This window comes from Polypterus senegalus, chromosome 4 (genome assembly GCF_016835505.1).
Source record: "Polypterus senegalus isolate Bchr_013 chromosome 4, ASM1683550v1, whole genome shotgun sequence".
Lineage (NCBI taxonomy): Eukaryota > Metazoa > Chordata > Cladistia > Polypteriformes > Polypteridae > Polypterus > Polypterus senegalus.
Window position 1 is genome coordinate 222,011,102 of NC_053157.1, and position 13,112 is coordinate 222,024,213.

The 13,112-nt window shown below is 35.7% G+C and overlaps 1 protein-coding gene across 1 annotated transcript in view; it reads left to right on the top strand.

Annotated features, from left to right (window-relative positions):
- faah2b (fatty acid amide hydrolase 2b) overlaps positions 1-13,112 on the top strand; it is a 33,468-nt gene that overhangs the window by 7,212 nt on the left and 13,144 nt on the right. Inside the window, exons 3-9 of the mRNA XM_039752000.1 lie at positions 3-139; positions 828-1,037; positions 2,779-2,898; positions 2,976-3,111; positions 4,827-4,944; positions 5,445-5,564; positions 12,698-12,809. Of these exons, the coding sequence (XP_039607934.1) occupies positions 3-139; positions 828-1,037; positions 2,779-2,898; positions 2,976-3,111; positions 4,827-4,944; positions 5,445-5,564; positions 12,698-12,809 (953 nt within the window). The remainder of the gene's footprint in view (positions 1-2; positions 140-827; positions 1,038-2,778; positions 2,899-2,975; positions 3,112-4,826; positions 4,945-5,444; positions 5,565-12,697; positions 12,810-13,112) is intronic.

A 13,112-nucleotide genomic window follows, 5' to 3' on the forward strand; every position in this document is an offset into this window, starting at 1 on the left:
AGATTCGCATTAGCCTTGCAGGAAGCTGAGCAGGTAGACAGACTACTTGCAGAAGAGAGTGAGGATGAAGCATCTCTGGAAGAAAAGTATCCCCTGTTGGGTGTGCCAGTCACTGTGAAGGAGGCTTTTGCTTTGCAGGGTATTGCCCACTTTCCAGTTCAGATTATTTTTTGTCATTGAGCCTTATTTTGAAATGGTCTTCATTGATAATTTACATTTTCATTTTAGTTGGAGCCTGAAACCACTCCTGTCTTTCCTGCTTTTTGAACAAGTCAAGCTCTTTTGTTTAAATAATGGACTAGAAAAGCCACAGCAGTAGGTTACTAAACTGCTGGTATAACCCTTTCCAAAGGGCAGCAGCAGTTAGATCTGAGGTGGATGTTTTTGAGTGCCACATACTTGGACTTCAGAATCCACACTTGTTGTTAGCTTTCTTCACATTTAGTGATAGCTTGCACCTGAAGCCTTTTGAAAGCTGAGCCGACATCTCCAACGGTAAAAAGACATCTGTCTCTTCAGTACTTGAATGGAACTCTCCATGAGTGGAGATAACAAAATGTGCATGTCCGTGTATTTTACTTATACAAACATATGTAATGAGGGTATTAAGTGACATGGGATGGTATCAACTGTGGAATGTTTCTGTGTAAAATGAAGATTGCTTGATTTAAAGTGTCCTCTTCTCCTGTGTGTATAGACTACCCCATGGTGCATCATGGTAAATTAAATGGTGTGGCAATTGAATCAACATGCTAAATGTAGGGTACATTGATCCATACTGCTGGATATTTGCCTTAAATCTTTTATTTGTTTATTTATTTCACCAGGGATGCCAAATTCCTCTGGGCTAGTAAACCGGCGCTCTCTTGTGGCCCAGTCTGATGCAGCTGTTGTGTCTCTGGTGAAGCGGGCAGGAGCCATTCCTTTGGGAGTGACTAACTGCAGTGAAGTGTGTATGTGGATAGAATCTAGCAACACTGTATATGGCAGGAGCAACAATCCTTACAGCCTTGACAGGATTGTGGGAGGGAGTTCAGGTGAGTCTATCCATGGTGACAGAATAAGAAAATGGATTTGAAGAGTACTGGTAAATGCAGCAAGTCTAAAGGTGTAGCCTGAGGGTGCTGCAGCACTCCTTAACTTGGTATCACACTTTCACAGTCAATTCAAAATCCCTCTTTTAAAAAAAATGCTTTCAGGAAGCTACCTTCAGGCCATTTTGAAAATGGCTGTGTATTATTTATGGTTAGTAAAAATATAATTTGCTTGGCGAATTTTAATAGGAGGAATGGTACAGTTGTGATGTGTGAAGTGACATGCCCCCTAGTGAATTAGAGGGAGTGAATACATTAATAGAAGTTAGTCAACGTCAGACTGTTAATTATAAAAGTGATTGTTATAGTTCTGATATTGGTTTAGATGGGGAAAGGAGAGCAACAAAAGTATTTGATTATAGGAGACCAAATGATTTGCCTTGACCTTTTTAGCTTAAAGTATGCATCATATAACAGCAGAACAAAGACAGAATTAAAACAGTAGAATCCACAACCTGAGAACTGTGTTGTAATATTACATATTTCAGCTTCTCAGTGAAGTTGCCTGCCTTGGTTCTTAAATCATCCAGATAACATACAATACTGGACATATATTCAGAGGAAAAGTCAGTTTAACTTAACAGTGTAATACAAATCTACTGAATGGTTTTTGACCCTTGTGTTGCTTTTGCTTTAATCTTTTACTTTTATTCAAAATAAAAAGAGGTGGCTTATCAAAATGTTTAAAATTATGAAGAGTTAATACTGTAGAGTAGATGTAACTTTTTATTTTCTTTCTTTCTTCTAACAAAGTCATGGAGGCGCACATGCAAATTGGTTAAGGTTTTAATTTCTCAACAATGTTAAATGATATTTATTTACACAGAGAACCGTGAAAACTTTGGAAACCTCCAAATTAAGATATTTTCTAATAGTCATGTAATTTTTATATTTTCTAATAGTCATGTCATTTTCTCATCCACTTAATCCAGGCCAATCAAGGGGAATGAGGGGCTGGACCTTATCCTAGGTAACATAAGGTGCCAGGCAGGAACAAACCCTGGACAGGACACAGATGTTCTCTTAAACTGGAAAAAAAAAACACCTTAGGGCCAATTTAGAATTGCAAATTCAGCTAACCTGCAAGTCTTTGGACACTGGGAGGAAACCCTCAAAGACGCATACAGAACATACAAGCTACACGCAGGGTGGACCCAGGGTGCAAACCCTGGGATCTTTACTGTGAGGCAGCAGCATTACTAATGCGTCACCGTGCCTTCCTACTTAAATAATCAATGCAGTATTTTATAGTCAGTTATGTTAAGCTGAATTGTCTGTTTTCCTCTAAGCATTTATTTTCTTCTGATACAGTGAAATAAAAGAGCCAATATAATTTTATTTACAATAGATGTCTTCTTCTTACTAATCACAAGTGTATGTAAGTGCCAGTATATAATTTAATATTATGTTCACAAGTTTACAGTAATGTGTGACCCCTCATTTTTCAGGGGTATTATCAAAAACATCATTAAAAAACTAGGGGTCCATACTGATGCTTAGTAAGGAAATGGATTTGTCTTGGGCCTTTTACTAAAGCACATGCTACATAGCGGCAGGTCTTAATAATTATTAAATTTATTTATATGCCATAGAAGCAGAGATTTAGAACCTAACACTGTTACTAGTAAGCTATATTAATGTGCTATTTATTTATTTTTTGATGAGATATGTTATTTCTTCATAGGAGGGGAAGGCTGCATTCTGGCCAGTGCAGGGTCAGTTATTGGGATTGGCTCAGATATAGGAGGAAGTATTCGCATGCCAGCTTTCTTTAATGGGATATTTGGACATAAATCGACTACAGGTACTGTATGACAGAAAATGAATATTTTTTGTGACATTTCTTGAAGTGAGCTCGACAATCTTCTTTTTCTGCTGTAGGAATTGTGTCAAATGATGGTCAGTTTCCAAATGCTGAAGGCAGGCAAATAGACTTCCTATGCACTGGGCCAATGTGCCGTTATGCTGAAGACATCATTCCATTGTTAAGAGTTATGGCAGGCCCAAGAGCAGAGAGGTAAAGAAAGTTACTTGGAAAATTGTTCGTCAGGCTTGTATGATGTTCTTAGAAAAATTAGTCAAAATCCACTTTCATAACCATATACTGTAAGTATATAACTCTTAAAAGAAGCATTATATATAGTGTTTACCGTACCATATAAAGTATTGGCAATCCCTAAAAATTTTTGCAAAACTATTTTAAATAAAGTGTGTTCCCCAATTTATTTATGTATTTACTTTTATTTGAATAAAGTTCTATTTTGGCCCCTATAGTAGGTGTTTTTTTTATTATTTTTACTTCCGTAATATTTGGGGGAGGGGGCACAAAAGTCAATTTCTGCTTAGGGCACCCATTTGGCCAGCAGCGGCCCAGTACATCGATTACATCGATGCACACATCAGAGCTACAAAAATGTTAGAGTCGGAATAAAGCGCGTTCCTACGAAAGATCGGAGAAAAATTTCATTTCAAAAGACTACCCGGCAGAAGCCTTGAAAAAAGCGTGGTTTTGTGCACACTGAAAAGCAAGCAAAATTAGATGCATTACAGAAAGCTTACTGGGGATCATTGGACTTCTGTGAACGTTAGTAATTCTAATTACATTTAATTACAAAATGTTCAATGATCACACTGTTTTAGCCTAAAGTACAAAATAATTTTGGCTGAGGTTACTCAGAGTTTAAAGATGAAACTGGTCAAATTACCTTTTATGTTTCTGACTTATTTTAAGAAGAAAAACTGCACTTTATGTTGAAATTTTGGTTATTATTATTTAAAGACAATACCATTCTGAAAATGTACTTAAAGTACTTAAACTACCACTTTATTTTTAAATCTGCCCAATTTTAACCAGGGATAATATTTTTGTTTCTGTTTTGAATTGAAATGCAGTTTAAAAGCATTTTTTTTTTCAGAAATTAAAAGAGCTTGAGTTTACAATATTCATGTCCATGTCTATTATTTGATTCTGTCATGTGTGATTACATACGATTCATCAAGATTAATTATTACACAGCCTCTAATTAATTAGATTAATTTTTTTAATCGAGTCCCAACCCTAATATATATATATGTAGATTTGTGTATATATATATATATATGTATATATACAGTATATATGTAGATATGTATAAGTATATATATATATGTGTGTGTGTGTAATATATAGTAGAAAAGGCGCTATATAGGCGCCTGACCCGACACTGAAAGACACGGAGGCACGTATAAAAAGTACAATTACTTTTATTTTTTTCTTCAGCTGTGTGACACGTCTTTCCCGTGCCACACAGTCACAAACCACAATTCTCCACCTCGCTCCACCACTCCTCCCAGACAAGCTTCGTCTCCTATATATATATATATATATATATATAATTTTTCAGAGCCTCACAAGCCTTTTTGGGGGTGAGGGGGTACCTCTGACTTTTTGTCATTAATAAAATTTAATATCGTTGTTTTTGACCTCAAATATGTATCTAGCCTCTAGACGTCAGCTATATTAGCTATTAGTATGTTAATAACTTAAAATTTCATGCTGTAGTTCCACCTCTGATTCCCCGCACTAACAGTAAAGAAGTGAGCTTTACATTCACATGTGTTTGCATGTCGTATGTTTCTAAATCTGTTTCCTGTGCATTGTCTGATTCTAAATAAGGCACTTGCTGGTCACACCTCTGAAAAATTGAGCACTGGCAATCCAGTGACTTTTCCAATGTTTTGTATTTGGTTCAGGCTAAACCTTTTAGAAGTGGTGAATCTGAAGCAACTCAAGTTTTATACAATGAAATCAGATGGGGGCTCTGCTTTTGTGTCTGCAGTCGACAGAGAACTTATAGCTGTTCAGCAACAGGTAAAACATGATGCTAAAGGAAATCAATGAGTGCTAGACTTAATTTGACTGACTGCCACCAAAGATGAAGATTCTAGGAATTAGACTGGCAATACATTGGTTAGAATTTCTGTTGGTGGAGATGGCAGCATATTTTATCCATTCAATCAGATACAGTTGCTGCAATGTGGTATTATTTTTTTTCTTTAGAGAGTTTGGCACTCTTTGATGCATTAAAGGTTCTTCTGAAACTAACTAATGAGTAGTGTGCTGAGTCAGTTGCCAGCTCAGTCTTAGTTGTGCTGATTCTTCTTTTTAGGTGGAATATTTGTTTGTACTGTTGCACTGTCTTTTTTTTTTTACCCTTTTGTCTGTGCTTTTTGTAAAAGAAAGGACTGTTTGTAGTTATGCTGTGCAATCTTGTTTTCAGCTCCTACACAGAGACGATGCTATTGGTAAACGCAGTAAAATATGTAATACACCCCACTAAATCGGTCTTTATTTTCATTGTTATTATTTAGGTGGTCAAGCGACTAGAAGATGATCTGGGGGTCATAGTTCAAGAAGTTAATATTCCTCAGTTTAGGTACTCTTTACCTATATGGTCTGCTATGATGGCTGCCCGCAGTACTGATGGAAAGGTTGGTTTTAATTTTGTGTTGTATGCGTGATTGCTAGCATCACTTCAAGTCATTGGTCAGCCGGATGCAGTTTGTTTCTTCTGTGTCTACAACTTTGTTAAGAAATTAAGGACAAAAAAGTTAAAATTTAGAGAACTTTGTTCAATGCTGTAAAAATTATGTTCTGATATTTATATGAAATGATATAAACAATTTGAGCTTATGCCAGGATCTCTCTGTAGAATTCCATGATGTTTAGGCCAGTGATACTAGAAGTCTATACACTTCTCTATAAAAATAATCATTAACAAAAATCAGTACAGTACTAACTAGCAGTGAGTTATGTATGTTAGGCCTCCAAACCTGGCATGAAGAGTCCTGCGATTCCTTGTTTGACCCTGAGCAAGCTATGAAAAAATATCAAGGATCTTTATTGACATTCCAGTATCCAAATCAGAAATGCAATTCAGTACTTGAGTCCCAGTAATTAAACAGTACCCACAATAACCCAATTTTTAAAAAGAAATAAATAAACTTCATAATAAAAAGTAGCCCCTAAGCTAAACTTAACAGAGATAAAAACAATAAAATTAAACAAAATATTTATACATAAGTAAGATAACTATAGTTAAAAGAAATATTACAGTATGCCCTATAATTAGCAGCAAGTAAAACAAGGTAGCAGCAAATAGTTTAGTACATGAGACTACTGCAAACAAAATGCAAAGTGTAGTATAAGTCACACAGAGTGTACAGGTAGATTTAGTGATGTTGTATTCATTAGTCTAATAGCATCCAGGAAGAAGCTGTGCAATCTTCTCCCTGATGGGAGTGGGGGGGTAAACAGTTCGTGTGCAGGATGAGTGATGTCTTCCATAATGGAGGAGGCTTTACTTTTGCACTTGCTGGTGTAAATGTCCTCGATAGTGGGTAGGCTGATGTTGATGATCCACTGTGAAGACTTAACCACTCATTGCTGTGCTCTATTGTTTGTGGCCGGTAGTGTACCACACCATATTACAGGAAGTGAGAATAATGTCTACCACACACCTATAAAAGGAAGTCAGAATCGATGGGCACAGACCAGCCTGTTTCAGCCCCCCCAAGAAGTAATGGTGTTGTTGGGCTTTCTTTACCAGATGGGCTGTACTATAGTAATGTTCACTCCCATGTAATTGAAGCAGGTGACAATTTCAACCTCTTCTCCATTGATGTAAAGGGGGAGAGGAGGAAGAGTACCAACCTGCTGAAAGTCCACAATCATTTCCTTAGTTTTTTTTGACATTGATGCTAAAGTTGTTATCCTTACACCAAACCTCCAGATTAGCTACTTCCATCCTGTATGCTAACTCCTCATTATGAGTGACAGGTCCTACCACCACTGTGTCATCTGCAAATTTCACTATTTTATTGTTTGGATAGTAGTGAATTATGCAGTCATAGGTCAGCAGAATATACAGCGGCTTCAGCTTAAAATGCACCTCTGGAGGGCACCAGTGTTGAGAATGATGGTAGAAGATGTAATGCCATGGATTCTGCCTGACTGTGTCCTGTTTGTTAGAAAACCCAAAATCCAATTGCAAAATACTGAGTTTAATCCAAGTAGGGACAGTTTGTTCACTAGCATTTGGGGGATGATGGTGTTAAAGGCAGAAATAAAATCCACAAAGAATAATCTGATGAAGAACTCCTTTCTCTCCAGGTGGGTGAGAGCCAGATAAATCACAGAAGAGACAACGTCAGCTATGGAGTGGTTCTTCCTATAAACATATCAATGGGGGTCCACTGTTATATCGATGGTCTTTTTTTTTTTTTTATCTCCAAAATTTCCAGCATCTCAAAGCAATCTGAGATTGTAGGTGTGAGAGCCACCGGACGGTAGTCATTCAAGCAAGACACTGTTAACATTAACAAAATACTGTTAACATTGTAATCTGCATAATACAGTCCAGGGGGATAATGGTCAGAGCTTTGAAATAATTACAGGGGTGAAGCAGGAACCATCTCTAAAGAGCATGCCAGTCTATCCCAGTGCATATTGTTACACACACGTCCACATTCACTCAAACTGGCCCAGTTAGAGTTACAAGATAACCCAACCTTGCATTTATTTAGGATGTGGGAGGAAAACTGGAATCCTGAGACCAAAAAAAAGAAAAGCCTTAGACATTTTGAGAATGTACACACTTAGCACAGACAATTAATGAGCATGGGATTCAAGCCCAGTATGCCAGATCTGCTAGGCAGCGGCACAAACTACAGTGGCAACGCTAACTCTGGTTTTGATAGACTGTCAAAGCAAATTTGGAATCCATGTAAGAATACTTCACATTTTCTTCATCAGTAAATCAACTTTTAAAATTATTCTTTTCACTAGAGGGCAGCAGAAGCACACAAAATTCTTCAATGGAAAGGCAATATGTCTAATATGATGTAATTTTTTTTAACTCCTTTATAAAATGTAGGAATAAATGTAGCAAAATATTGTAGCAAGGTTACAATTTTGACAGTATATTTATATATTTTAGGCATTCCTGAACACACATTGTTCACAGCCCTGTGTAAACATGTCTTTTTTTTGTGCTATTTTTATGAAGTTTTTGATGACAGTTGCTCAGTTTATTAATAGACTGGTGAAGGTTATAGCTTTCATGCTCTATGCTGTTCTATTAAATAGTCACTTTCATTTATGGTATTGCCAGGATTGTCTCTAACTCCTTGTAACTATTTCATTTCATTTATTTTCCTGAACTTATCCCTTTATTTACTGACCCTGCTTATTACAGCTCAGGGTTGCAGCAAGGTAGGACCCTATCTAGGCAGCATCAGGTACAAGCCCACAATCAACTCCAGGTAAAGCACCAGTTCATCACAAAATATACATTCACCCAAACAGGGTGAATTTAGTGTTGCTATTTGCCTTACCCTGGGCATATTTAGCATGTATGAGGAAACTGGAATGCCCAGATGAAAAAACAACCCGATATTGATATAAGTGTGAAAAAACAGACTGTCACAGTCAGAATTCAAAGTGTATATCCTACTAATACACAGCACTAAGTCCGACCACTGTGCTGGCTAAATTCATGACAAAGTCTGCAAATATACACTGTAGTATTGATACAGTATGTTCTCATTGCATATTTTAATCTCCTTTGTTGGATTTTTTTTTTGTTTTTTTGTTAGTGCCTGTTAATTTTATAAAAAGTTTCCTTCTTCACATTTTTATATTTTGTGTGCATACATTGGTAGCCATGAAGCTGACCTGAACTTTGCAATTGTTGCTGTATAAACACAATTTCTCTTTCTCAGATCGCTTTTTGGAAGGACGTCAGTTTCATAGTTTTTATTAACAGTTCGAAAATGCCTTTCAACCTTTTCCTTCTTTGGAATAGCAATGATAGATTGACAGATCAGACAAATGCACTTCAATTGTGACATTGTAAGAGAAAAAAATCCTCTTCCAATTCCACATCCAGCCCATTCCCTCCCCAAACAATTTATTTTATTTTAATCCCTTCTTCAGTCGATATAAATTGGAAGGCTAACTACATCACAGCCAGAGTTTTGCAGTAGCTTGTGCGTTTGATCGTGCGTGCGGGATGACCAGTGTGTTAGAAGAGAAGAGATCTCAGACTGTCCGCCCTGTATGTCAATCAAGTGGCAAATGCTATAGGGAGGATATATGATAGACTAAAGTTTAAAAAAATGTTTTTTTGAATGCAACTCGATCTACCTGCACTACCTTTGCGATCTACTGGTCGATCGCGATTGACGCATTGGGCACCCCTGCTATAGACCTTACAACAAAATAGACCTTTAGACTTCAATATATGTTTTAAATGCCTATCAGTGATAATGTATCCCTGACAGACTGCAAGCACAAACTCTATGTCTTTGTGCTTACGACCAAGCTGAAAGTATACTTCTATAAAGTCTCCAATTTCTGTCTTTCCTAAATGCAACTATAAAACAGAACTAATATGCATCAGAAATTATGTACAGGTATGGAGCCCCTTTTCATTTTCTGTGCAGTTAAAAGTATCTGGTGCGCACCAGAAAAAAAAAAAATGACACAGTGTCTCCTCAGGGGCTCCGTGGCTAATACTTAATATGTGAATGCAAATAATTTTCATTCAAGATTAGTGTGTTTGAAATATTTTCCAATTTTAACCCATTCTCTCTGTTTGGATTGCTGTTTTTCATTGGCAGGTAATTTAATCAAGCAGTATTCAAAGCACAAAATTCCTAAGCTAAACTAACGAAATAGGAGTATTTCTTGACTACCTTAGTTTATAGTAGTTGACTTGATGAATGTTCTTTTCCAAGCAGAAAAAAAGGGTTGCAGATGGCTTGTAAGGCTGCCTTTGTAACCCACAAAGCATACCATATTGTTGTATTTATTTATTTGTTTAATCATTTACATTACCTAAGTTTAGTAATGTTTTACACTTTGTCACACTTAGTAGTTTGTGTGCATGTAAATAATAAATGTATTTTGTTTTTATTTAAAAGTTTTATGTAAGATTTTCATCTCATATTTCCTCATTTATTCTGCTATGTGAATTCATGTACACTGTATAAACCTGAGAGCAAGGGGTTACATTTTGGGAAATGGACAAGGCTGTTGGACAATCATGTAAAAAGGTGATAAACAGAACACGCTGCACCATACAACAAGCTGATTAACATCTAGAGATCTCTTAAAATGCATCTGATGTCATAAAAGGAGTTCAGCTTTACATGCATTTGAAATGTATTTCAAGGTAACATGCCAGCATTATATTTACAAATATCTCATGTTCATTTCAACATATCTTGGATACAGTTTTAGATATCCCAAAATAGCGTCTTGTTCATCCAATGATGATTTAAATATATTGACATTCTAATGAGATGACATTTTAACATTTTGTGTTTTGTGTTAATTTATATTTTAGGTCTCTACAAATGCATTTTAACCAGTCAAAATTTGCAATGAAGATATCTGTTGTTGCATTTTGACAAGTGAAACTGAGGGGCTTTTCCAAATGTAATTACAGAGATCTCTTAACTGAAAACCTAATCACAATTAATGATAGGTTAAGGTCTAAATTTTCTCAAATTCTAATTTTTACTAGTTAATTTTAAAATAGACATCTTCCATATATTTAAATTAAAGGCATCAATTACTGTTAACAACTTTAGATATTTGAAGTCCAATTAGAATTTTTCAAAATATAAATTCATATATCTCCTGTTTGAAATTTAACCAGTCATAACTGAAATACAAATTTACAAAGTTTCATAGATGTCATGTCAATGGTGAAACCCCTCCATTTCATATATTGCTAATATACCTTTAATTCCCCTTCTTAGTCAATACTAAAATGTAGATATCTGAAATTCTCATTCTGAAAGGTCATATTGTGGACAGGTCAAATTCGAGTTCTGACTTGGAAAAATTATATTTTAGATACTGGAAATGTAATGACGTGTTATAACATAGTTATATACAGTGAAAGCAGGCATTAGATACCTCTTATGCATTTGAATATATGTAAAAGATTTCAAGATATGTCAAATTTCTGCGCCACCACCACCTACTCGAAGCATCATGATGCACCAACATTGATGGACTGAAAGCCAGAAGTCTATGTGACCATCATCATCAGGTCCTTCCATGAAAACCCTAAATACAAAGAGGACTGTTTGATTAATGTTAGGTAGATTGCCCAGAGGGGACTGGGTGGTCTCTTGGTCTGGAACCCCTACAGATTTTATTTTTTACTCCAGCCTTTGGAGTTTTTTTTTGTTTTTTCTGTCCACCCTGGCCATCGGACCTTACTCTTATTCTATGCTAATTAATGTTGACTTATGTTTATTTTTTATTGTGTCTTCTATTTTTCTATTCATTTTGTAAAGCACTTTGAGCTACATTTTTTTGTATGAATATGTGCTATATAAATAAATGTTGATTGATTGATTGAAATAAAATGTTTTCAGACCAGTCATAATATAATTGTACCTGATGAAATTAGAATCTACCACAAAAAAAAAATTATATCAAATAAATGTTTTCAGAAATGTATATAATCCTTTACAAAATATTTCTCATTTCTTATACATTCACCAGTGATTAAGTAAACCATGACAAGCATAAAACTGAATGCATATTTTAGGTATCTTCCAAATTGCAGGCCTTGCTGTCCTATTATGACAGAGTTACAACTTAACATGGTAAAGAAAAGCTACAAGAGAAAACTAGAAAAGAAATAGAGAATTGTTCTCAATAGAACCGCTAGAAGTAAATGTAATGTATGAATTAGCAGTGCTCTTGGATATGAAGCTGGTGTTTTATTTATTTCAGTTCTAGTACACTTTCTCAGTAGGAACAAAGATATTTTAAGTATGCACAAATAAAGAATAAAGAGATGCAGTTTTATTCTTTATTTTATTAGTATGATGAAAAGAAGCGAAAACTTTACAGCAATCTCTAAATATATTTATTAGTATTTATGCAAAATGTTTAATAACTGAAGTTACAATTCTACCCAGTGGCATAGAATCAGAAAGGTGTTAGTGTAGCTGCTTCTGCTGCACAAAGGGGCTTATCGTACATTTCTGTAGTGTTCTCCTTGTAATACATTCGTTATCATTTGTCTTTTTTATTTTGCTAAACTTCCAGGGGTGCATTTTTATTAATATCTATCTATCTATGAAATGCCAGATTTTCTGTTTAAATATATGTGGTTATTCCCACTGACAATAATATTGATTCAGTACAGTACTTGAATAATTATTGTTAGGTATGCTTAGGCAAAATGTTGATGAAAATAGCAGATAAGTAGGTATTGTACAGCATGCTCGGAGTAGTTTCTCGCATTCTTTAGAGCTGCTACCACTTTTGTTTTTTGGCAGTGAGTTTGCCCTAAATGTGTGGCATTTCAATTTCCTTTTCATCTACTGTCTTGTTTACTTCCTCACCCTGAGAAAACTAGAAATTGTCTGCCCTTTTCTGCTAAAAGATCATCTTATTTTTCAAGTCTATCATACCGTATTTTACTAGCTTTATTTGAACTGACATGGCTTGGCTGCAGTCCTCTGAATAAGCTGCAGTTCATACTGGATTTAAAATAAATAAGACATATTTTAAACACTGTGTCTGTTTTCAGGCTGCTACAACGTTTACTGAGCTTCTGGGGGACCATGGCAAGCCTGTGTGGCCTCTGTGGGAGCTGCTAAAGTGGATGCTGGGATTTTCGTGTCACACTCTTCCAGCAATTGGTGAGTTATAATGAAAGTGACCAGTGAGTTTAGGGTTCTTGTTGAAACATTATCTTGCAGTTATTGGCCCAGTAAAAGATGCATCATAAGTTCTGTAATAAGTATGTTAAAACAGATGTGACAAAACACATTGTTGAGTGTAATGTGAATGCACTAACACATTGATGTAACCTTTGTGGCCAAACTAGCTTGAGGAGGTGGTGAACAACACTACTTATTGCATTGTCCGTTAAAGATAACCATTTAAAGAATTCTGAGCAACCCATTTCTGAATTCTGAAGATTTTTTTTTCATTTTTGTAAG